Source organism: Heteronotia binoei, chromosome 18, assembly GCF_032191835.1.
Source record: "Heteronotia binoei isolate CCM8104 ecotype False Entrance Well chromosome 18, APGP_CSIRO_Hbin_v1, whole genome shotgun sequence".
NCBI classification, from domain to species: Eukaryota; Metazoa; Chordata; class Lepidosauria; order Squamata; family Gekkonidae; genus Heteronotia; species Heteronotia binoei.
Genome location: NC_083240.1, coordinates 42912083 through 42938008, shown reverse-complemented (window position 1 = coordinate 42938008; position 25926 = coordinate 42912083). Strand labels below are relative to the sequence as shown.

General features: G+C 45.3%; 1 protein-coding gene across 5 annotated transcripts in view; it reads left to right on the top strand.

Moving 5' to 3' along the window:
* Positions 1-25926, top strand: part of BCAS3 (BCAS3 microtubule associated cell migration factor) — an 831824-nt gene that overhangs the window by 44224 nt on the left and 761674 nt on the right. For all 5 annotated transcript variants that reach the window (XM_060259085.1, XM_060259086.1, XM_060259088.1 and 2 more), the window contains exon 6: positions 1756-1828. In XM_060259085.1, the coding sequence (XP_060115068.1) occupies positions 1756-1828 (73 nt within the window). The remainder of the gene's footprint in view (positions 1-1755; positions 1829-25926) is intronic.

The following is a 25926-nucleotide window of genomic DNA, read 5'->3' as shown; positions in this document are numbered from 1 at the left end:
GTTCAAATGGTGGAGGTCTGTGCGGTACAGAAAGAGCAGCTACCAGCACTGAAAGTTATAAAACACTTATTAAAAAGAAAACGCCCACATGCATACTCTCAGTAAAGCTACAGGTTGATCAAAGGCTCCAAAACAAAAGTGTAAGCACGTAGTTCCTCTGTCCCTCATTCTGAACATGTCCTAGCTGATGTTATTCTAAGGCAGGCTCTTTAACTTAAGAGCCAGTTTGGTGAGAGCCAGTTTGGTGTAGTGGTTAAGTGTGTGGACTCTTATCTGGGAGAACTGGGTTTGATTCCCCACTCCTCCACTTGCATCTGCTGGAATGGCCTGGGGTTAGACATAGCTATTGCAGGAGTTGTCCTTGAAAGGGCAGCTGCTGTGAGAGCCCTCTCAGCCCCACCTGCCTCACAGGGTGTCTGTTGTGGAGGGAGAAGATATTGGAGATTGTAAGCTGCTCTGAGTCTTGATTCAGAGAGAAGGGCAGGGTATAAATCTGCAGTCTTCTTCTTAAAAGTTACAGTGGTTCGAAGAGGTTTCCATCACCTTGGAGTCTTTGTTCAGGCCTGCAGTCCACTGCATGACAGCAGCTGCCTCTAGCAGGAGCTCAGGTAGAAGACCTCCTTCCTCCTCAGGCAAAAAGAGACCATCCCCTCTGTGCCAAGGAGTGTTGTTATCTCTTTTAGTTACCACTCACCCAAAGGGACTTGTGGTGACTTGCAGCATTGAAGCCAACATTTTTTCTAAGCAAGACCCACATTATATAACGTGACTCTTTCTGGCGTACAGAATACTTGATGCTGCTATCTTCCGTTATGTCTACTTTTATTTAAAACACAGACCTGTCCATTAGATCTTCCTAGGGAGAAATACTTAGCCGCCAAGTTTCTGAAAGGCTTTTAAATGTTTATCAACAGTGTCGGTTTGCAGAATGAAAATGTGGAAGGCATTGTTAATGCTGAAATCATCTGTGTGAGTCGTTAAATCTTGAATAAGCCAAGCCACAATTGGGAAGAGAAGATTCATATGACTGTAAAACCTTTTCTTTGCTTAAAGTGTACCCGTTCTGTTTAATCTTCTAGAGAGCTTGTTGAGTCAAAGTGTGTGTGTGTGTATAATAGTTTTCCGTTTAGATTATTTCAGATTAATGTGTTTAGAAGCCTTGATGGGATACTTTGTGTTGATCAGATGACCGGGATTCTGATGGAGAACAAAACCAACAGCCAGACACATTTCTTGATGAATGGATAGAGTTGCCAGCCTCCAGGTGAAGCCTGGAGATCTCCCAGAATTACAATTGATCTCCAGTCTGCAAAGCTCAATCTCTCTGGAGGAAATGGCAGTTTTGGAGGGTGGACTCTTGGTGTTATATCCCAGTAAGGCCCCTCCCCTCTCCAAATCCCATCCTTCCCAGATGACACCCCTAAATCTCCAGGAATTTCTGAATCTAGAGTTGGCAACCCTATGGATTAATTGCATTCTATCCCACTTTTAAAAGTAAATAAATAATAATGAAAAGACTCCTGAAGCAGCTTACATCCATTTTCAAAAGCAGCATATTTTCAGTTTAAATGCAATTTTAAAAATTGCCAGGGAGTGGTTTCCTGGTGAGGTCTGAGAGAGACCTGGGTCTGGGAATGGGGTGTGCTGGAGGGTGCCCACTGTTTCTTCTCCCTCTGGCCTGACTGACGGCAGCTGGAAGGAGAGTGGTCAGTGAAATAAAAATGAAGTCATTTTTTTTTGTTCTTTTCTCATCAGGTCCTCAGAAGTGTGACAGCTTTGCTGAGAAGAGACCTCTCCTTGCCATGTGCAAAAGCATTGGATCTTCTGGGTGAGCTGAGAAGTTTTAGATAAATTCACCATGTTAGCCTTGTTGCAACACAGTTAACAGCATCTCTTGCGGCACCTTACCTGTTTATTGTGGCAGAAGCTTTCATAGGCCGGAGTCCACTGAATCAACTGCAGGACGTGTTTTCCTCAACCTGGCTAGCCCAGTCTCATCAGATCTCAGAAGCTAAGCAGGGTTGCCCGTGGTTAGTACTTGGATGGGGGACTTCTCAGGAAGTCCAGGGTTGCTACACAGAGGCAGGCAAAAGCAAACGGTCTTTGAATGTCTCTTGCCCTGAAAACCATACAGGGTTGCCATAAGTTGGTCGCACCTTGATGTAAAAAAAGAAGGCATTGTATTCAAGGGTGGCCAACGGTAGCTCTCCAGATGTTTTTTGCCTACAACTCCTATCAGCCCCAGCCAGCATGGCCAATGGCTGGGGCTGATGGGAGTTGTAGGAAAAAAACATCTGGAGAGCTACCGTTGGCCACTCCTGGTATAGATAAATTCTGACAGATAGGGTTGTTAGGTCCCCCCCGACTACTGGTGGGGGTGTAGGGTTACCAGATCCAAATTGGGAAATTCATGGAGACTTGGGGGGTGGAGCCTGGGGAGGGGAGAGACCTCCGTGAGGCACAATGCCATAAACTCTGCTTCCCCTGGAGAAAAGCAGCCCTTTTCTCCAGGGGAACTGATCTCTGTAGGCAGGAGATGAGCTGTAATTCCAAGAAATTCTCAGGCCCCATCTGGAGGGTGGCATCCATATAGGACTGATGAATGGTTCAGTACTAGTGCATCTATTTTGCATACAGAAGGTTCCAGGCTCAGACCTTGGCATTTCAAGGTAGCAGGTACTGGGAAAGACTTGCCTGATTGAGCTCACGGAGGTCATAGGCAGAGAAAATGTTGAGCTCGATGAATCAGTGGGCTAATTTTGTATAAAGAAGTTCCATCTGTATTTCTACAGCAAATTAGCTTAACCTGGTTTAGTTGATCGCTTCCTCTACATAAAGCCGTTTGGATAATTTTCACTGCTCTTCTAAAATATTAGAAGTTGTTGCTTTGAATCAGTTTTTACCACTACACAGAGCAAATGTAGCAGTCACTATTAAATAGATTGTTTAACCCAGATACTATGCCATGAAAATTTGGGAATTGTGCTATCTGCATAGATTTAATCTATGTAAGCATATTGGCATATCTTAGTTTTACTGAGCATTGACAGGGCACTGTCTTTTGGAAACTTTTCTTCTTCTTTATTTCTGTCCCATCTTTCTCCCCAGTGGGGACTCAAAGCTGCTTGCATCATTTTCCTCTCCTCTGTTTTGTCCTTAGAGCAGCCCTGTGAGGTAGGTCAGGCTGAGAGGATGTCACCCACTGCACTTTTAGGGCAGTGTGGAGATTACACTTGGGTTTCCAGAGCCTAGTCCAACCCTTTAACCCCTACACCTCACCAGCTTCTGAGATTTCAACAGGTGTTGCTCAGATTCTTTCAAGCCTTCCTCCAGGAGCTAGAAACCTGTATGTTCCATTGAATGAAAACTGGAGATTCTCAGGAAACTAAATTCCACACCTAGTGTCACTTTTCTACATTTTCTCTACATTTTCTAATTGTTTTGGGAGCAACAAATTTTTTGTGCCGCTGTTGTTCCACTTTGATGGTTCCTGCCCGTAAAACTTGCTTAGTGGATTGCACCTACTGTGTGTCACATTGCAAGCAGAGGGGGAGAGTCTGTCTGACATGCTTTGTGTTAAAACGTCACCCTTTCAGATATGTTTACAGCTCACAATGCTGTTTACATTGTTGATTCTGTGCTTGTCAGGATGTTTATAATCCCACAAGCATCCTTTTTGGTCCACAGGGCTGCACGTACACTTTGGCCTGCAAACGCTGCTTCGTGGTTCTCTGTCAGGCTTTGCTCATTAGCTTGCATCCCCACATCCACTTTTTCTTGTGGTAGTTGGAGGAGAAGTGTGGGGCATTTGGCTGGCAGGGCAAGGGTGTAAAGAACGGAGGTGGTGGGCGATACTCCCTCTAAGCTGTGGAATCTCGTGAGCAAAAATTCTACTTTCTGAGCGACTGCCATTTAAGTTGTGAGCTCTGGGGCCATTTTTCCTGTGCTAAGGCAAAAATTTGTGAGCCGGAGGCTAAAAAACTGAGCTAGCTTGCATTAACTCCACTTAGAGGGAACACCGGTGGTGGGAATGTATTCTGTGTTTTTAAGAAGTAAAAATCCTGCGTCAAGGGGATGTGAATTCTGCAGCTTAACTTCTGCAGTTTTAATGAATCCTGCTTTGTCCTCGTCGCTGCTGTTCTTTTCACACTGGGGAAGCGCAGGATCTTCCCGCTTAGACTGTCCTTTGACTTTGAGGATGCCCACGCAGAATTTCTGAGGTTGCAAGGCTTTTTCATAGCATTAAGATCTGGGAACGCAATAGTTTAAAGAAAATGATAGCCCTCTATCTGGAATGATCTGGTTTGGGATTTTCTGCACTGAACAGTGCATTGGATTAGGGGTGTGTGTGTGTGTGTGTGTGTGTTTGTGTAAAGTGCCATCAAGTGACAGCCAACATATGGCAACCCCAGCAAGGGGCTTTTGAGGCAAGAGAGAAGCAGAGGTGGTTGACGATTGCCTTCCCCTACAGAGTCTTCCTTGGGGGACTTGCTTCCAAGTACCGACCCTGCTTAGCTTCTGAGCTGTGAAAAGATGAGACTATAACATGCTGCCTTTCCTCCCGGGACTAAGTAGCCTCTATGAGTCTTCATTTGTTACAAATCTGCCAATTTGGTCGCGTCTATTAGCTGGCCATTTCCTGACTGTGATAGCTTGTAGTATCTCAGCTCTCTTTATCCTTTCTTGATTGCTTTGCCGCCTGTTTGGCTTATTTGCACTACTTAGTTTACTAATCCAGGAAGACTCTGCATCAGGAGTCCAAGCTGGTTTCAGTCTGCAGGCCTAATCTCTGTTAGTCTGGTTCTCTGTCTTTGCTGTAGAGTTGTCCTCCATGGCAAGAGGCCATAACTCAATGGTGGGATAATGTTCCTTGCATTCAGAAAGTCACAGGTTGACCTCCGCAGAGAGAAGGATCTTAGACAGCAAAGCTGGGAAAAATTCTCACCTAGGACCTGCTTTCAGACAGAGTAGACAGTGCTGGGCTGTATGGAACAACAGTCTGACTAATTGTAAATGCAACTTCATTCAATTCATATGTAGCTCAGTAGTAGAGTGTACCATTTTATAAAACGAAGAAACAAAAGCCCATGCTTTGCATGTTCAAGATCCCAGGTTTAGTCTTCAGTGAAAGGATCTTGAGTGGGTGGGGGCTGGAAATGGCCTCTGCCTGAAAGCTGATGCCAGTAAAAGTAGAGAGGGGGAGTACCTGTTTACATGCTCCAGTGATAAGAACATAACAGAAGCCATGTTGGATCAGGCCAATGGCCCATCCAGTCCAACACTCTGTGTCACACAGTGGCAAAAAAAGGGAGGTTCACAAGTGGGGCTAGAAGCCCTTCCACTTTGCCCCCCCCCCCCCAAGCACCAAGAATACAGACCATCACTGCCCCAGACAGTTCCAATAATACACTGTGGCTAATAGCCACTGATGGACCTCTGCTCCATATACAGCCTATAAAGAAACTTTTTGTCTACTTCCCCTGGAAGGCTGAAATCATGTTCAAGTGACTGTCTCATCTTGGGTTGCTTTGCCTGGAGTTCCTGGGGCATCATTTAATATAGATTGTGTGGGATGTGGTTGGGTTTAAAACGAAAAAAGTGTTTCTTTCAGCTCCCTACCTTGAAAGAGCCTTTTCCACTTAGACTCATCTGCTGACCAGTCCTTGAATATATGGCGTGGGAAAAAAGCTCACTTAGTTTGGTGCGCTATGTAGGGCTTCGCACAAACTCTGGGCACAGTTTGGGGGACACTCCCCTTATGTTACTTGCAGAGGGAAAGGCTGGTAGTGGATAGCTTTGATCAGGATCAGACCTGTCTTGCAAGGAAGCTGGTCCATCATGGCAGATCATGTCTCTGAGGCTTTCCAGCATGCTGTTTGAAAATCTTTGACTCTGCTGGGAGGGAGAGAAGAAAGCAGAGCGAGCATTTTCAAGCCTCTGTGCCTCAGTCTTGACCCAGCATAACCCAGCCGGGGAATTACACTTCGCTGCCTGTCCTTGCAGAAATAATGGCCAGTTTCGTGATGGCCTGAGATTACTGGGTCGGTATGTTATGTTACATTTTTCAAGCAAGCAAACAAACAAAACTTCTCGGCTCTGCTCTTCTTCACAAATAGTCCTCAGATGGAGCTGTTGGAAGAGGTCCTGTCGGGAACCCACAGATTAAGTGTTCCTTGTTGTTTTGCACGTGTTCCGACTGCATTTGCAAGCTGCCTGTAATGTCCTTGCAACCTGAGGCTTGCATGTTGTACATGATCCTCACAGTCTTAAAATGCCGTTCTTATTTTTGGCCTAGGCCGAAACAAGCCCTGGCATGTGAGGAGAAAGGTTTAAGCAGAACTGTCCCTGGTTTTAAACCACTGGCTGGTAAAAATGTCTTTAAAGTCCCAGCAAGTTTCTAAGTTATGAATGCTTTGATAATTTGAGTGCTAAGGAACCCCTGTGCATTGCAGAGGACTTCTGGGTAGGTTTGCCAGCTCTGGGCTGGGAAGTACCTGGGGATTTTGGGGATAGAGCTTGAGGAAGGTGGGGTTTGAGGAGGGACAGCAGGCCACAGAGCCTGCCTTCCAACATGGACATTTTCTCCAAGGTGAACTGATCTCTGTCTCCTGGAGATCAGTTATAATCCCAGGAGATCTCCAGCCATCACTTGGAGGATCAGTGTAGGAATGCAAAGGGATCACGATGTATGAATCTAGCAAACAAACAAAACTTCTCGGCTCTGCTGTTCTTCACAAATAGTCCTCACTATGCACAACTGTGAAATCATATACTACAAATATCTGTTTGCTCAGCAAATGGATTCATTTCCACATAGCAGACATTTTCTATCATTCAATCATAATCAGTTATACGAATTTTGGCTCTGTATATATTACAATTCATTCCTTATATATCCATACAATTTTGAGACTGAGATGAAACATACATACATATGAACATATGAAGCTGCCTTATACTGAATCAGACCCTCGGTCCATCAAAGTCAGTATTGTCTTCTCAGACTGGCAGCGGCTCTCCAGGGTCTCAAGCTGAGGTTTTTCACACCTATTTGCCTGGACCCTTTTTTGGAGATGCCGGGGATTGAACCTGGGACCTTCTGCTTCCCAAGCAGATGCTCTACCTCTGAGCCACCGTCCCTCCCTTATACATATCTTATAAGGGGGCACAAAATCCACTATAGAACATTTACAAGTCCATTCTTTTTGTCCTCCCAACCAGTGGCAAAAGTGTCACCCCAACAAGAACTAAGCAACGACACCCTATCCAGCTTCAAGGGCTTTTTTGTATTCTTCTTCAAGGTTGCGGTTGCAGCACAAGCCTCACTTTATTCTGGAACTACTGCCTTATTAACTTCTCCTGAAGTTCACAATCATTCCACAAACCTTGGAACCATTCCAACCATTCCTTTATCTTCTTCCCCCACAACAGGCACCCTGTGAGGTGGGTGGGGCTGAGAGCGCTCTTACAGCAGTTGCTCTTTCAAGGACAGCTCTGCAAAAGTTATGGCTGACCCAAGGCCATTCCAGCAGGTGCAAGTGCAGGAGTGGGGAATTAAACCTAGTTCTCCTATATGAGAGTCCACACACTTAACCACTACACCAAACCGGGTCTCTCCTGCCACCTTTAAACTATTTTGCATAATTTTAGTCTGCTTTGGCTACACATTGGAAAGAGGAAGGAGCTCCAGCCCCTATAGTCATCTTATGCTATCCCTTGGGGTTGCAAACATTAAGTAGGCAATGCTCAGCCAGGGTATAAGTTTTTGAGGATCAAAGTTCTCCCTCTTTCCCTCCCCCCCTTCTCTCTCTCTCTCTCTCTCACACACACACACACACACCCTCTGATGAAGTGAGCTTTGACTCTTGAAATCTTCTTCCCTGGAAATACTTTTAAAGTGTATAAGCTCAGTCCTAGGGCCTAGAAACTTTTCATCTCTAATACAAAAACGCAAAAGTGGAGGGGTCTTAAAGTTCTGTTGCAACTGTCACATTTGGCACTTCTGCAAAATTACAGCAGATGCTCATTCCTGGGAATAAGTGTGCAGGGAGGCATTTGCACAGAAACAAAGATGGAAAATTGTGATGTGGTCAGACGCGAGAGCCGGTATGCTGTGGTGGCTAAATCGTCAGGCTAGAATCTGGGAGATCTGAATCCCTGCTCGGTCATGGACGCTTGCTGGGTGACTTTGGGCCAGTCACAGTCTCCAGCCTGACCCACCTCATGGGGCTGTTGCGAGGATGAAATGGATGAGAGGAGGACATGAGCTGCCTTGAGTCCCCACTGGGGAGAAAGAAGAAGAAGATGAAGATATTGGATTTATATCCCGCCCTCCACTCCGAAGAGTCTCAGAGCGGCTCACAATCTCCTCTACCTTCCTCCCCCACAACAGACACCCTGTGAGGTGGGTGGGGCTGAGAGGGCTCTCACTGCGGCTGCCCTTTCAAGGACAAGCTGTGCCAGAGCTATGGCTGACCCAAGGCCATTCCAGCAGCTGCAAGTGGAGGAGTGGGGAATCAAACCCGGTTCTCCCAGATAAGAGTCCGTGCACTTAACCACTACACCAGACTGGCTCTCCGGGGCATAAATGTGTGGATAAATACATAACCACATGAGAAGCATTCCTTCACTGTCAGTGCGTTTAGCCCGTGCATCTTCCTGGAGTTCCTTGCCTGTGCAGGCTCTGAAACTGTTATATGTGGGTGTCGGGCAAAGAACCAGACTCCCTTAAAGTTGACTCATCCTAAACTCTCAAGCCTATACATGGCCATGTGTGCTTTTTGTTTGTTTGTTTGTGTGTGTGTTTGGTGCGTTTTATGGGGGCGGAAACAGTGTAAGCTCTGACACATGCAATCTTGGGCGCTGCTTATTCCTGGGAAAATGTCTCCGGTTTAAACTCTTGAGAACTCCACTTGCATTCCTGTGAGCTGTGTGAGAGGGTCTTATTTACAAACATGTTAATATACTGTATAACCATCACTGGCGATTCCAGGAACAGCAGCTGCTGCCGTCCATTCCTCACCCGCCTTTGATGAATCTCAAAAGGACAATTTTGTTTTGTTCACCAAATGGAACACAGCTCATCAGCCACACGTAGTTGACCCATGAGGTGCTCTGCTGCCTTCCGCTGCTTTGCTGGGCCTACAAAAAAGACAAGGAAGGAACCGGATCAAAGCATCCGGAGAATCTAGGCTATCAAAGAACGTGACAGTTTTTGGCGAAGAGCAGGGGCAAAGTTGGAGGAAAGTTTTTAGTTTTGACTTCTAAAGCCTTATACGACCTGGGGTTGATATATCTATGGGACCGCCTCTCCCCATATATGCCCCAGAGATCACCACGATCCAGCACACAACATCTACTGATCATCCCTGGCTTGAAGGATGTCTGTCTTGCCTCAACCAGGGCCAGGACCTTTTCAGCCTTGGCCCCAGCTCCCTCTTGAGATCCGGGCCCCACCGAGTTGTTATCTTTTCATAGGGCCTGTAAGACGGAGCGATGTCATCAGGCCTATGGTTGAAGCAGCGGGCGTCCTACTCCATCGGCTGGTTCTGTGTGGTGATCCATCTGTGCTATGACATAAATTTGTTTTATTCACTATCCTGGTTCATATAATATGTGCCCAACTGAGCTGCCATTTTATAATTTTATAATTGTAATTTTATAATTTATGATTTGTTATTATCTGTCTGGTTTTAATTGCCGTTTTACACTGTTTTTAGAATGTTGTTATGGGCTCTGAGCCCATCCTTGGGAAAGGGTGGACTATAAATTACCTAAAATAAAAATAAATCAAAAATAAAGGAAGTGTGTGATGTTGGGTTTCATGGATGGTACTTTTGGAGACGGCTGAAATATACAGGGTTCTGAGAAGGTATGCGTGCGTTAAGTGGTGCAGAGTCATTTCTGACTTACGGCAACCCTGTGAATTAATTTCCTCCAAAACGTTCCATCATTTGCAAGGCCTTGCTCAGGTCTTGCAAACTGTGACTTCCATCTCATATTGAATCTTCCTCTTTTCCCGTGGCTTTCATTTTTTCCTAGCATTATTTTTGTTTCCAGTGGCTCTGTTTTCTCACGAGATGACCAAAGTACGATAGTCTCAGTTTAGTCATTTTAGCTTCAAGGGAACGTTTTGACCTTGTTTTGATCTAGAATTTGCTTATTTGTCTTTTTGGTGGTCTGTGGTATCTGTAAAACGTTTTCATGGCAGACTTTTGACGGGGTGGTTTGCCATTGCCTTCCCCAGTCATCTACGCTTTCCCCCCCAGTAAGCTGGGGACTCATTTTTCCGAACTCGGAAGGATGGAAGGCTGACTCAACCTGGAGCCGGCTACCTGAAAACCCAGCTTCTGCCGGGGATCGAACTCAGGTCGTGAGCAGAGCTTTAACAGCTTTAACACTCTGCGTAACGGGGCTCTTTTAAATGTTGTGAAAGCAACGTCACCCCAGAGTCGGAAATGACTGGTGCTTGCACAGGGGACCTTTCCTTTCCACTTATTTGTCTTTTTGGTGGTCCGTGGTATCTGTAAAACTCTGCTCCAACACATTATCTTCCTGTCAGCTTTCTTTGTTGTCCAACTTCCGCACCCATACACAGTGACAGGGGAATACTGTGGCATGAGTTATCTTGGTCGCCAACAACACATCCTTACATTTAAGAATCTTTTCTTACCCTGAGAAGGGTAAGAAAGCCCCGAGTCCTTGTTCCAGCCCCTAACATCTGCAGAAAAAGATCCCTGAGAAAGAGCTTTCTGTGCTTCAGGAGCCTGGAGGATTGTTGCCAGGCAGAGCAGCCCGTACTGAAGTAGGTGGGCCCAGTCACCTGGTTTGGCATAAGGCAGCTTTCTGCATTCACGTTTGCTCCCATAGACCTGCTTGATCCCTCAATGGGCATTCACATCTCCTCTGGCTCATTGTGGGTGTTCTTGAGGAACCAGTGGGGTGGGGGTAGGCCATAGCCTTCTGTCCACTGGAGAAGTGGGTTTGTTTTCTGATCATGGTCGAGAGACCTCTGTTAAAGCCCCACGTGTGGTGTTTGGGGGATGACAGTTGTGACCCCCCAACAGCCCTCCCCCATGTGTCTCTGAAGCTTCCCTCCATAACAGTGAATTTGGCTTCTCCTACTCCAGTTGTAAGAGCCCCGTGGTGCAGAGTGGTAAAACTGCAGTATTGCAGTCCTAAGCTCTGCTCACGACCTGAGTTCCATCTAGGTTGACTCAGCCTTCCATCCTTCCGAGGTCAGTAAAATGAGTACCCAGCTTGCTGGGGGGAAAGTGTAGATGATTGGGATGTGAGGGCGATCTGGCTGCGACATCTGTCACCCCATTGATCGCCAGGGTTGATTTGGCTGATCTGGCTGGCTAGGCGAGTGTCCCTTCACCGCTCCATGTGCGTCCCTTCCGAAGCTGCACGCTCGGTGGAAGAGGACGACCATCCCAGATAGAAGGAGTGTACCGTTCTTCAGTCAAGGGTGTAGATGACTGGGAAAGGCAATAGCAAACCACCCCGTGAAAAGTTTGCCATGAAAACATCCTGATGTGGCATCACCCCGTGGGTTGGTAACGACTGGTGCTTGCACCTTTACCTTTACTCCAGGTGATCACCACTGGTTGGTTTTGTTTTTGGCAGCCTCCCCAAGGTTATGCTGCTCACCACTGCTCTGCTCTTTGGACCAGCATGGGCTTTGCCACAGTCGCCTTCCTTGTAGGGGCTGCTGCAGCAAGGTGGAAGTTCAGTGTTTTCAGTACACCCCCCGCCCGTGTGGGTTTCAGGACTGGTAGGTGCCCTTCCTCTTCCCAGTTTGATTCATAAGCGCTGGATCTCATTTGTGGTGGGCCCCAATCCTGCCGATTTTCCGCATTGAAGCCGGCCTGTACAGTGCACTTGATTGAGCTTGTTGTATTTCATGGCCTTCTGCATTCTGGTAGCTCCCCACTCCTATTTCAACCACCAGAAAGGTTATGGCCTTGATGCACAAATAGGAAACAGATTGTCTCTTCTGGCAGAGGTTGCAAGGCTGGTTTAGTTGCTGCCTCAGCTAACGTGGGCCTTAGATTACAAGATTTGTGAATTAAAGCAAAAGCCCTTAAAAAAAAATCTGAAGGAACATCTGCAGAAACTCTGGTTTTTGTGGGACCTTGGAGAGGCGCGCTTGCACTACCAATGCAGAGCAAGCAGTCAATGGGGAAAAACCAGGAAGAACGTTCCGATGCCTCCTTGAACAGCTTGGAAAGATATTAAGCGGTGGAAGACTCAGATTCAAAATCCGTGGAATAGAATTTGGGTGACTTTACCCACACTCCCAAGTAATTACTTTACCAGCAATGCAGGAAGCGTTCAATTAGGTGCAAGAGTGTGTGGGATGTAAGGACGAGGAAGCGCCAGCTAAGGCTTGCTGATCATTCCTTTGCAAGGAGACACGTTGGGAATCCTGCAGCGAAGGCGGCTAATATTGAAAGCCTCGATAATCCTCAGCAAGGAAATTCAGTTGGCCCCAAAGAATGCACGGCAGCCAAAATGCTGGTTTTATTAAGACGCGCTCTGATGATGTTTCTAAAAGGTTTGATGGTTTCATTGGAAATGCAAATTGAAGTATTATTTTTATTCGTTTGACTTCAGTTATCATCCGCCTTTCCCCTGAGATGCAAAGCGAATTCCGAATATACATTCCCCTGTAATTAAATAGCAATATAATATAGACATTCGCAATTCAATAAAACTGAATCACACCATAAGAGAACAGTGAAAATAAAGACTGCATAATGAACAATGCAGTGTGGAGGGGTGAGGAAACTGCCTAAAAAATCCACAGGAGCTGTTCAAACTACAGTAAAGATGCTTAGACGTGCTGAGCTTCAAATCTCGATGCTGAATTTTATCTGTGAATGTTGATTATTTTTTATCCGTTGCATTTAGGAACAATGTTCCCTCCAAGCTATGGAGTCTTGTGAGCAAAAATTCTACTTTGTGAGCTACTGGCGTGAAAGTTGTCAGCTGCTGCATAAATTAGTTTACTCTGGGGCTATTTTTCCTGAGCTAAGACAAAAATGTGTTAGCTGGAGGCCCAAAATCTGTGATCTAGCTCATGCTCACTTAGTTTAGAGGGAACACTGCTTAGGAGCTCAGTGCAGTGATTGTGCACTCCACTCCCCCATTGCTGCCACACCCTAAGCAGTAAATTACAATGGGTGGATGGAATTAACGCAGGGTCGGAAAGCGAACTTCACAGCTGCTGGGTGAGAATTTGAACCTGGGATTCTGACAGTGCAGTCCTACGAACACTGTCCTTGCAATAAGCCCCATCGAGTAGAATTCTGAGTAGACCTGCTTAGGATTGTTCTCTGAGTAGAATACCCTGTCCTCCATTTGTTTAGTTTTAGTTTTCTTTTTAAAGACTCAAGGCAGATTACGATATGATGGCTTGGTTGGAACCAGTAAGAACAGCAATTGAAACATTAACAGAAAACAAGAAGAGCGCCAATATTAAATCAGCCCAAGAATATATCACATATTCTCTCTTTTCTAAACTGAGCTGCTGGTGCATGTTTAAAGCAGGGGTCCTCAACGAGGTGCCTGGGGGTGCCATGACACCTATTGACCCCTTTTCTGGTGACCCTCCAAGTGTTTTTAGGAAGTGGGTGGAGCCAAGTAGAGCTTTCGCCCAGCAATGCTTCTGATTGACTACTGGAGTTTTGATTGGCTGTGCAGATTTTTTTTTTTAAATGTTGCTCTGGCAGCCATTTTGTTGTTGCGCCTACCCTGCCTTGTCAGAGTTCCAATGTGCCTGCAGGCTCAAAAAGGTTTGAGACTCCTGATTTGTAGCGTTAGTTTTTTACAAGCAAAATTATGAATATACCTAACACTAGAGAGAGAGACAGCTACAAACTGCTGAACTCTACTTAGGATTATCAGGTCTGCTAAGGTGGGACACGGTGTGACATCACTTTGCTCTAAGAATTGCTGGAAACTTCTATGGTGACATGAAGATGCTTCCAGTTTTCCTCAGAAGTGATGTTATGCTATGTGCAACATCCCCTTCCCCCACCGCTCCCCATCTCCCACTGGTTGCCAACCATCAGCTGGCAACTCTACTTAACATGTATATCTTATTCTTTGCTAACTGAGTGGTAGGAAAGAACAAGGGTAGGTAAAGGTAGTCCCCTGTGCAAGCTCCGGTAGTTTCCTGCTCATGGCGTTTTCACGGCAAACTTTTTACGGGATGGTTTGCCATTGCCTTCCCCAGTCATCTACACTTTCCCCCCAGCAAGTTGGGTACTCATTTTACCGACCTCGGAAGGATGAAAGGCTAAGTCAACCTTAAGCTGGCTACCTGAACCCAGCTTCCACTGGGATCGAACACAGGTTGTGAGCAAAGAGCTTTGACTGCAGTACTGCAGCTTTACCACCCTGTACCACGGGGCTCTTGTAGGAAGGAATAAAGAGTTGAAAATAGAGAAAACAAATTTTGCAGCAAGATGTACTGTTAACTTGGACAGAAACAGTCTGATTCAACCATAATAGGTCTGGCAGCATATTCCAATACAGAATTAAACTTTGTAACACTGAAAACACTGAACTATTCAACAATGTAAAGTTTGAGTCCAGTGGTAGCTTTAAGACCAACAAAGTTTTATTCAAGGTATAAGCTTTTGTGTGCACACACACACTTCTTCAGATGCAGTGAAACAGAATTTCCTCAACTATTACATATAGAAAAAGAGAGGATGGAGTATCCTTAATTGAGAGAATGCTGAGAGTAACCTCCAATTTTGACATCAGCCTCCAATTTTGACATATTTCTTTCACTGGTTTTGCCCCAGAATTGAACCCAGACAAGTGAATACCGTATAAATGCAGTTTTTATTTCTGTTTGATCCTCGAATGTGTTAAACATCTTCCTTATGCTGTAAGATTGTTTACTGCTCACCCTCTACCTATATGTATGGACTAATTTCCAATTTTGTTTCTGTCTTTGCCTTGACTCTAATGGGCCTTTCTTGGCAACTAACCCCCCCTTTCGTATACATAATGGTTGAGGAAATTCTGTTTGCATATAAAAGTTTATACCTTGAATAAAAGTTTGTTGATCTTAAAAGTGCTGCTGGACTCAAAATTTGTTTTGCTACTTCAGACTACCTGAACGTATTCAACAATGTATTATATTATTGTACACATTATAGCATATTAATTGGAAATAAATTGGTTGCAATTAAACAATACACGTGTCCTTGAAAATACAGCATATGTGTCAACAGTTTGCATAGGAATTATCATTATCGTAACACCTAGAAAACCTTAGGGAGTTCAACACGTAAACATCTTCATGCTAGACATTTTCGAGTCAGTCAAACCTTGCATTACGAAGCAATACTGCTTGTCTCAAAAGAAAAAAAATGGGAATCTTTTTCAGTGCTTCCTTAAATGAAAAGTTTTTCCATTTGGAAAATTGGGAAAAGACCAGGATGGTGATTGTGGACACTTCCCTGATCCCCCCCCCCCCCGGGCCGTTGCATGTCTAGTTCCAGGCCAGTTTAAAACAACAGTAAAATCAGTGCACACAGATGTGCATTAAGTGCAAATACCTACAAGTACTTTGTCAGAATGTGACATGAGAGCCAGTTTGGTGTAGTGGTTAAGTGTGCAGACTCTTATCTGGGAGAACAGGGTTTGATTCCCCACTTCTCCACTCCACTCCACTCAGCTGCTGGAATGGCCTTGGGTCAGCCATAGCTGTCACAGGGGTTGTCCTTGAAAGGGCAGCTTCTGGGGAGAGCTCTCTCAGCCCCACCCACCTCACAGGGTGTCTGTTGTGGGGGGGGGGGGGTAAAGGAGATTGTGATCACTCTGAGACGCTGAGATTCAGAGTTGAGGGCGGGATATAAATCCATTATCTTCTTCTTTACCCCCCCCCCCCCGCCCCGTACTATAGTGAATGGTGATTGCTTTTCTTTGGGAGGGCTTAAAAAGATGCAACTCAGAGACAGGGATGAATTCCCAAATGAATAACCTCTTATATGACAGGAATAAATTGTGTGCATTAAAGTTGTGAAATGGGCTGCAAATGCCACAACAAGTTATGGAAAGTTGAACAGATCGAGATGGTGCGCGTGTGGTGTTTGACAGCCTGATCCTGATGAATTAATGCTTTGGAGAGGGGTAGAGACAGGAAAAAAGTCACGTTCCCTGCCTTGAAACGCTTAAAATCTGAAATATGCCAAGAGGAGGTGGTGGCAACAAAGGTTGGTGAGGCCATGTTTGCAGGAAGATCATGCACGCATTCAGTTGTCTGTGCCTCAGCTTAGTATCTGTAAGAGTTAAACTTTAGTTAAAGTTGGCTCTTTATGGCTAAAGTTGTGATATTTTGCAGACCTTGTTACTGCTCACTATGTGTTATCATTAATAGCCTCGTTCAGTCTCAGGACACTGATGGAAGCATTAATGTTTGGCTGAAGAAGCCCATTCCAATAGGCAAAATATTCCTCCCTCCCCAATATCTTGTGTTTACAGTGAAACTTTATTACCATCTTTCATCAGTTATATTAATATGAACCCGCTGCCATTGCTTTAGGGCAGCCAGCAACATTGGCTCTTGATAGCAGACTCCAGCATTCATTTCTCAAGAATCCTTGGCGGTTAATTTTTTTTTTCTCATTTCTTTTTTTAAATACCTAGCTGTGAAATGACTTGGAAGCAGCAGACTGGAGGGCTGCTCTTAGGTTCACCCGCAAGAAGGGAATTAATCATGATGAATGAAGTTCTTATTTCCAGTGGCACCTCCGAGTAATGCACCCTCTTGTATTTTTTAAAAGTGGCACATCTTTGCAAAGGCTGTTCTCATGTGCCTAGCATTTTGGATGCTGAATCAGAAGTCTCCAGGTGTGCAAAGAAGGAGGCAGCCTCATTATCAGGGTGGAGTACACTTTCCTATTAGACCAGAGTGCTGCCAGCTAAGTCCCATTGCATCTTCTCCATTGTAATGTTTACGGGAGCAGCGTAGGGCTGAACCATTCTCCACCCCAGAGGTGGCCAAACTGTGGCTCGGGAGCCACATGTAGCTCTTTCACACATTGTGTGGCTCTCAAAGCCCCCCATCCCACCCCATCTGCTGGCTTGGAAAAGGCATTTCTCTCTTGAAATCACTTTGCCAAGCCAAGCCAGCTGGTGGCTTGGAGAATGCATGTATTTATTTATTTGTTTGTTTGTTTGTTTATTTATTTATTTAGACTGTATTTCGCCCTATCCCAGAGAGGGCTCAGTGCAGATGACATCATTGTAAAAACAGTATAAATAACAATTAAAACATATCATATCAATAAAACAATACAATTTGATCATAAACAGTTACCGCTGGTGGCTGAGTTGGACACGTTATATAGATTAAGAATCTGGCACAGTAAAAAGGTAATTTAATATTACAGGAGAGATGGCACCGCAGCATAGGGCCGGCCTATGGAAGGAATGTCCGCTAGATGCCTCGACTAAAGGCCTGGTGGAATAGCTCTGTTTTCTAGGCCCTATGAAAAGGTAATAGTTCAGTGAGGGCCTGGATCTCCAAGGGGAGCTGATTCCACCAGGCTGGGGCCAAGGCTGAAAAGGCCCTGGCCCTAGTTGAGGCAAGATGGACATCCTTTGGGCCAGGGACAGTCAGGAGATGTTGTGTGCCAGATCGTAGTGATCTCTGGGGCATATATGGGGAGATTTAAAGTTAAAGTTACTTTCTTTTCACCTTTCTCTTCCTCCCCCAATCTGTTAGCTTGCCTTCCTTCCTTCCTAGATGTCTTGCAACTCTCAGATATCTGACGTTTGTTCTGTGTGGCTCTTATGTTAAGCAAGTTTGGCCACCCCTGCTCCACCCTCAATGATTTGATTTTGTGAAGCTGGAAGCAGCTAAAATGTGGCGGGGGGGGGGGGGGGTGTCAAGAATTGTTCAGGCTTGAACTTGGGGCCATTCACAAAAGTGTGAAAAGAACTTAAAATTTTATTAATTTTTGAAGTAAACAAGTAAATATCAATATTAATATGTGTATGCAATTAATTAAACTTATGAAAACAAGTTAAAAGGCAAGCACAAATACATACACGGAAGGATTTTAAGCTGTATAGACGTATCTAGACACGCAGGCCATTTTCTATTCAAGGAGAGAGGTCAACGTTAAAACAAAATTAAAATTAAGGCAATTATACCTGTATCAATATACAGTCAGTCAAAATAAACCTATAATGTTAAAAAAAATTACTAAGGCATTGATATGGATGCCTAACTGCCTATTTATAGTCTATACATACTATAAGATTTGCTCCAAGCCAAGTTAGGGAATCTAAAGATGTATTATTCCTATCTGGGTCTTAAAATGGAGATGGGTTTGCTGTTAGCTAGCACTCCTTACTTGCAACGCCCCCCCTCCCCGCAACATTAAACTGCGTCATACTGAGCCAGATTGTTAGTCCATCAAGTTCAGTGTAGTCTACTCTGGCTGGTAGCGGCTCTTCAGGGTCTTCCATATCATCTGCTAGGGGCCCTCAACATGAAGCCCTTGGATGCCACGGTGCCTGTCAATGGCTCTTTCTTGGCACCTACCAAATGTTTTTAGAAAGTGCATATGGCCAGATGGGGAGTTCTGAGAGGCCCTGTGGACTTTTAAAGTTGCTTTGGCAATAGCTGCCCTCACACCATAAGGATCTTCTTTGTGTGACTGAAGGGAAGCTGAGCATATGCAAATAAATATTTTTAAACAATATGTTTAAGAGGCAGCCTGTTAAACAGAGTTTCTGCCCGAACTGTTGAAGAGTTACTATTAGAGTTATGTTCAGTTGTCGTTTTGGTCTGGAGCAGCAGAACAAAGTTTGAAACCAGTGGGACCTTTAAGACCAACACAGTTTTATCCTGGGTAGAAGCTTTTATGTGTATGCACACTTCTGTGCATGCATCTGAAAGTCTGTATCCAGAATTAAACTGAGTTAGCCTTAAGGGTACCACTGGTTTCAAACGTTGTTCTATTTGAGTTATGTATTACCTTACTCCATGACATTTTGTGGTTGGCTCAGTAGGCATTTAGTAGTGGTGCCACAACCCTCTCTCAGAATTTCAGAGGCACCTGTGGGCTTGAAAAGTTTGGGGACTCCTGGGAAAGGAAAGGTAAGGTCCCCTGTGCAAGCACCAGTTGTTTCCGACTCTGGGGTGACGTTGCTTTCACGTTTTCTAAGCAGACTTTTTACGGGGTGGTTTGTCATTGCCTTCCCCAGCAAGCTGGGGACTCATTTTACCAACCTTGGGAGGATGGAAGGCTGAGTCAACCTCGAGCTAGCTACCTGAACCCAGCTTCTGCCAGGGTTCGAACTCAGGTCGTGAGCAGAGCTTAGGACTGCAGTACTGCAGCTTTAACACGCTGCGCCACGGGGCTCCTGACAGGATCCTTAAAATGGAGATACCAGGGTTTGAACCCGGGACCTTCTGCATGCCAAGCAGATGCTCTTCCATTGAGGCACAGCCCATTCTTTCTTAGACAAAGAAACTCTTGCTTGTGATAAAAGGAGTGGCAGTACAGTTGCCAGCTCTGGGTTGGGAACTTTCTGGAGATATGGTGACAGGGCCTGAGGAGAGTAGGGCTTGGGGAGAGACTGTAGCAGGGTACAGTTCCTTGGAGTCCACCCTTCAAACCATCCATTTTCTCCAGGGGAACATATATCTGATGTCTGGAGATCAGTTGTAATTCCAGGATATCTTCAGGCCCCACCTGGAGGTTGGCAACTAGGAGGAAGGCAGCAAGGGTTTACCTGTTATGCAGGTCTGACACTGCCAAGCTTCTAAACCAGAAATGGCTCTGCTGAGCAAGCTTAGAAACTGCTAGAGAATGGTAGGTTTGAAGCTTTCTCTGTTCCCTGAATTGTCAGCCTAGTCTCTGTAACATAGGGTTGCCAGCAATGCTCCCTCTAAGCTGTGGAGTCTTGTGAGCAAAAATTCTACTTCGTGAGCTACTGGCATTAAAGTTGTGAGCTCCTGCATCAATTAGTTTGCTCTGAGGCCATCCTTCCTGAACGAAGACAAAAAATTTGTGAGCTGAAGGCTAAAAAACTGTGAACTAGCTCACACTTACTCAGCTTAGGGGGAGGGGCACTGGTTGTCAGGTCTGACTCAAGAAATATCTGGGGGACTTTTGGGGTGGAGCCAAGAGCAAGGATGTGACAAGCACGATTGAACCCTGCAGGGAGTTTTTGCTATCACATTTAAAGGGAGCACACACCTTTTAAATGGCTTCCCTCCATTTGGAGATAATGAAGGATAGGGGCACTTTCTTTTGGGGATCATAGAACTGGACCCCCTGTTCCAGTCTTTTTGAATTTTTTTTTTGGGGGGGGTGTTTTGAGGCGAGACACCAGATGCTGTGCTGAAAATTTGGTGCCTCTACCTCAAAACATAGCGCCCCCCCCAAGCCCCAGATATCCACAGACTAATTCTCCATTATACCTTATGGGAATCGGTCTCCATAGGGTATAATGCCCAGCAGACAGTTCTCTCCCGTTCCCCCCACTTTCTGATAACCCTGAAGTGGAGGAGGGCCTCCAAATCTGGGGATCTCCTGCCCCCAACTGGGGATTGGCAACCCTACTGTAACACAATCTGTTCAGTCTGCATGAGCTGACCATCTTGTGAACTGACAGACTCCATAATGAAGTTGGTGCCATGTAACTGTTATGGAGGGTGTATGCTCTGGCATAGCATTTTGGGAATACCCATTACATCTACATTTTCCATACATAAGTTGAATGGCATTTGTATACCTAATGTTGAGTGGTGGATAATGTTGAGTGGTAATGTTGAGTGATGTCTTTACATCATATTTCTATACATTTATCTTTATAAGTAAAGTCATGGCCAAACATTGGATCCTACCTTAATTAAAATAACTCCCCTCAGAGGCGGGGCTGGATTCAGTCTGCAGGCTATTAGTAGGCCTATCTTTATTGAAGCAGCACAGGAACTTGTGATCAGTTTTTTTAAAAAAGGTAAAAGTAGTCCTCTGTGCAAGCACCGGTCGTTTTCGACTCTGGCGTGACGTTGCTTTCCCAACGTTTTCACGGCAGACTTTTTATGGGGTAGTTTGCCATTGCCTTCCCCAGTCATCTACACTTTCCCCCCAGCAAGCCGGGGACTCATTTGACCGACCTTGGAAGGATGGAAGGCTGAGTCAACCTGGAGCTGGCTACCTGAACCAGTTTCCGCTGGGATCGAACTCAGGTTGTTGAGCAGAGGGCTCCGACTTCAATACTGCAGCTTTACCACTCTGTGCCACGGGGCTCTTTGATGTGATCAGTTACTCCTAACTAAATTGCTACCCAGTTCCATATTCTACAATTTTCAGGTTTTGCTGGTCTTCTGAAAACGAAGCAGAAGTCCAGTGGCCCTCTTCAAGACCAACAACGTTTATTTCATCTTGCACTTCCATGAATCAAACCTCACATAAGGAAGGAATGTCCGCTAGATGCCTCGACTAAAGGCCTGGTGGAATAGCTCTGTTTTCTAGGCCCTATGAAAAGGTAATAGTTCAGTGAGGGCCTGGATCTCCAAGGGGAGCTGATTCCACCAGGCTGGGGCCAAGGCTGAAAAGGCCCTGGCCCTAGTTGAGGCAAGATGGACATCCTTTGGGCCAGGGACAGTCAGGAGATGTGTGCCAGATCGTAGTGATCTCTGGGGCATATATGGGGAGATTTAAAGTTAAAGTTACTTTCTTTTCACCTTTCTCTTCCTCCCCCAATCTGTTAGCTTGCCTTCCTTCCTTCCTAGATGTCTTGCAACTCTCAGATATCTGACGTTTGTTCTGTGTGGCTCTTATGTTAAGCAAGTTTGGCCACCCCTGCTCCACCCTCACCCCCAGTACAATGATTTGATTTTGTGAAGCTGGAAGCAGCTAAAATGTGGCGGGGGGGGGGGGGGTCAAGAATTGTTCAGGCTTGAACTTGGGGCCATTCACAAAAGTGTGAAAAGAACTTAACATTTTATTAATTTTTGAAGTAAACAAGTAAATATCAATATTAATATGTGTATGCAATTAATTAAACTTATGAAAACAAGTTAAAAGGCAAGCACAAATACATACACGGAAGGATTTTAAGCTGTATAGACGTATCTAGACACGCAGGCCATTTTCTATTCAAGGAGAGAGGTCAACGTTAAAACAAAATTAAAATTAAGGCAATTATACCTGTATCAATATACAGTCAGTCAAAATAAACCTATAATGTTAAAAAAAATTACTAAGGCATTGATATGAATGCCTAACTGCCTATTTATAGTCTATACATACTATAAGATTTGCTCCAAGCCAAGTTAGGGAATCTAAAGATGTATTATTCCTATCTGGGTCTTAAAATGGAGATGGGTTTGCTGTTAGCTAGCCCTCCTTACTTGCAACGCCCCCCCCTCCCCGCAACATTAAACTGCGTCATACTGAGCCAGATTGTTAGTCCATCAAGTTCAGTGTAGTCTACTCTGGCTGGTAGCGGCTCTTCAGGGTCTTCCATATCATCTGCTAGGGGCCCTCAACATGAAGCCCTTGGATGCCACGGTGCCTGTCAATGGCTCTTTCTTGGCACCTACCAAATGTTTTTAGAAAGTGCATATGGCCAGATGGGGAGTTCTGAGAGGCCCTGTGGACTTTTAAAGTTGCTTTGGCAATAGCTGCCCTCACACCATAAGGATCTTCTTTGTGTGACTGAAGGGAAGCTGAGCATATGCAAATAAATATTTTTAAACAATATGTTTAAGAGGCAGCCTGTTAAACAGAGTTTCTGCCCGAACTGTTGAGGAGTTACTACTAGAGTTATGTTCAGTTGTTGTTTTGGTCTGGAGCAGCAGAACAAAGTTTGAAACCAGTGGGACCTTTAAGACCAACACAGTTTTATCCTGGGTAGAAGCTTTTATGTGTATGCACACTTCTGTGCATGCATCTGAAAGTCTATATCCAGAATTAAACTGTGTTAGCCTTAAGGGTACCACTGGATTCAAACGTTGTTCTATTTGAGTTATGTATTACCTTACTCCATGACATTTTGTGGTTGGCTCAGTAGGCATTTAGTAGTGGTGCCACAACCCTCTCTCAGAATTTCAGAGGCACCTGTGGGCTCGAAAAGTTTGGGGACTCCTGGGAAAGGAAAGGTCCCCTGTGCAAGCACCAGTTGTTTCCGACTCTGGCGTGACGTTGCTTTCACGTTTTCTAAGCAGACTTTTTACGGGGTGGTTTGTCATTGCCTTCCCCAGCAAGCTGGAGACTCATTTTACCAACCTTGGAAGGATGGAAGGCTGAGTCAACCTCGAGCCGGCTACCTGAACCCAGCTTCTGCCAGGGTTCGAACTCAGGTCTTGAGCAGAGCTTAGGACTGCAGTACTGCAGCTTTAACACGCTGCGCCATGGGGCTCCTGACAGGATCCTTAAAATGGAGATACCAGGGTTTGAACCTGGGACCTTCTGCATGCCAAGCAGATGCTCTTCCATTGAGGCACAGCCCATTCTTTCTTAGACAAAGAAACTCTTGCTTGTGATAAAAGGAGTGGCAGTACAGTTGCCAGCTCTGGGTTGGGAACTTTCTGGAGATATGGTGACAGGGCCTGAGGAGAGTAGGGCTTGGGAAGGGGAGAGACTGTAGCAGGGTACAGTTCCTTGGAGTCCACCCTTCAAACCATCCATTTTCTCCAGGGGAACATATATCTGATGTCTGGAGATCAGTTGTAATTCCAGGATATCTTCAGGCCCCACCTGGAGGTTGGCAACTAGGAGGAAGGCAGCAAGGGTTTACCTGTTATGCAGGTCTGATACTGCCAAGCTTCTAAACCAGAAATGGCTCTCCTGAGCAAGCTTAGAAACTGCTAGAGAATGGTAGGTTTGAAGCTTTCTCTGTTCCTTGAATTGTCAGCCTAGTCTCTGTAACATAGGGTTGCCAGCAATGCTCCCTCTAAGCTGTGGAGTCTTGTGAGCAAAAATTCTACTTCGTGAGCTACTGGCATTAAAGTTGTGAGCTCCTGCATCAATTAGTTTGCTCTGAGGCCATCCTTCCTGAACTAAGACAAAAAATTTGTGAGCTGAAGGCTAAAAAACTGTGAACTAGCTCACACTTACTCAGCTTAGGGGGAGGGGCACTGGTTGTCAGGTCTGACTCAAGAAATATCTGGGGGACTTTTGGGGTGGAGCCAAGAGCAAGGATGTGACAAGCACGATTGAACCCTGCAGGGAGTTTTTGCTATCACATTTAAAGGGAGCACACACCTTTTAAATGGCTTCCCTCCATTTGGAGATAATGAAGGATAGGGGCACTTTCTTTTGGGGATCATAGAACTGGACCCCCTGTTCCAGTCTTTTTGAATTTTTTTTTTGGGGGGGGTGTTTTGAGGCGAGACACCAGATGCTGTGCTGAAAATTTGGTGCCTCTACCTCAAAACATAGCGCCCCCCCCAAGCCCCAGATATCCACAGACTAATTCTCCATTATACCCTATGGGAATCGGTCTCCATAGAGTATAATGCCCAGCAGACAGTTCTCTCCCGTTCCCCCCACTTTCTGATAACCCTGAAGTGGAGGAGGGCCTCCAAATCTGGGGATCTCCTGCCCCCAACTGGGGATTGGCAACCCTACTGTAACACAATCTGTTCAGTCTGCATGAGCTGACCATCTTGTGAACTGACAGACTCCATAATGAAGTTGGTGCCATGTAACTGTTATGGAGGGTGTATGCCCTGGCATAGCATTTTGGGAATACCCATTACATCTACATTTTCCATACATAAGTTGAATGGCATTTGTATACGTAATGTTGAGTGGTGGATAATGTTGAGTGGTAATGTTGAGTGATGTCTTTACATCATATTTCTATACATTTATCTTTATAAGTAAAGTCATGGCCAAACATTGGATCCTACCTTAATTAAAATAACTCCCCTCAGAGGCGGGGCTGGATTCAGTCTGCAGGCTATTGGTAGGCCTATCTTTATTGAAGCAGCACAGGAACTTGTGATCAGTTTTTTAAAAAAAGGTAAAAGTAGTCCTCTGTGCAAGCACCGGTTGTTTTCGACTCTGGCGTGACGTTGCTTTCCCAACGTTTTCACGGCAGACTTTTTATGGGGTGGTTTGCCATTGCCTTCCCCAGTCATCTACACTTTCCCCCCAGCAAGCCGGGGACTCATTTGACCGACCTTGGAAGGATGGAAGGCTGAGTCAACCTGGAGCCGGCTACCTGAACCAGTTTCCGCTGGGATCGAACTCAGGTTGTTGAGCAGAGGGCTCCGACTTCAATACTGCAGCTTTACCACTCTGTGCCACGGGGCTCTTTGATGTGATCAGTTACTCCTAACTAAATTGCTACCCAGTTCCATATTCTACAATTTTCAGGTTTTGCTGGTCTTCTGAAAACGAAGCAGAAGTCCAGTGGCCCTCTTCAAGACCAACAACGTTTATTTCATCTTGCACTTCCATGAATCAAACCTCACATAAGTGAATTACGGTTCACAAAAGCGCCAGCTGAAATAAATGTTATTCGTCTTGAAGGGGGCCTCTGGACTTCTGTTTTATTTTACTGCAATAGACTAACAATGGCTACTCCTGTGGAACTTCTTACTGCAAATGGGCATGATGAAACAATATGCAGACTGACTCCGGTGAACTGGGTGGGATGTCCAGAGCGCTTTCATTATTCTCCCCCTCCCCACCCCAGTCCATTACAGTGCCTAAAAATAGACTTAAATTAAAACTTGCCCCCTTGCTCCAATATTAAACACTCTTTGGGGACCCATAGGGAAATCGGGGTGTGCGTGTGTGTCAGCTTTGGGTTACTGGAAGCAACCCAATTAAAACATAAAGCGGCAGCTGACTTAGACCGCAGGTTCCATTTGCTTTCAGACGTTTTCATCTGTGGTTCAGGTATGGCTGAAAGAAAAAAGGG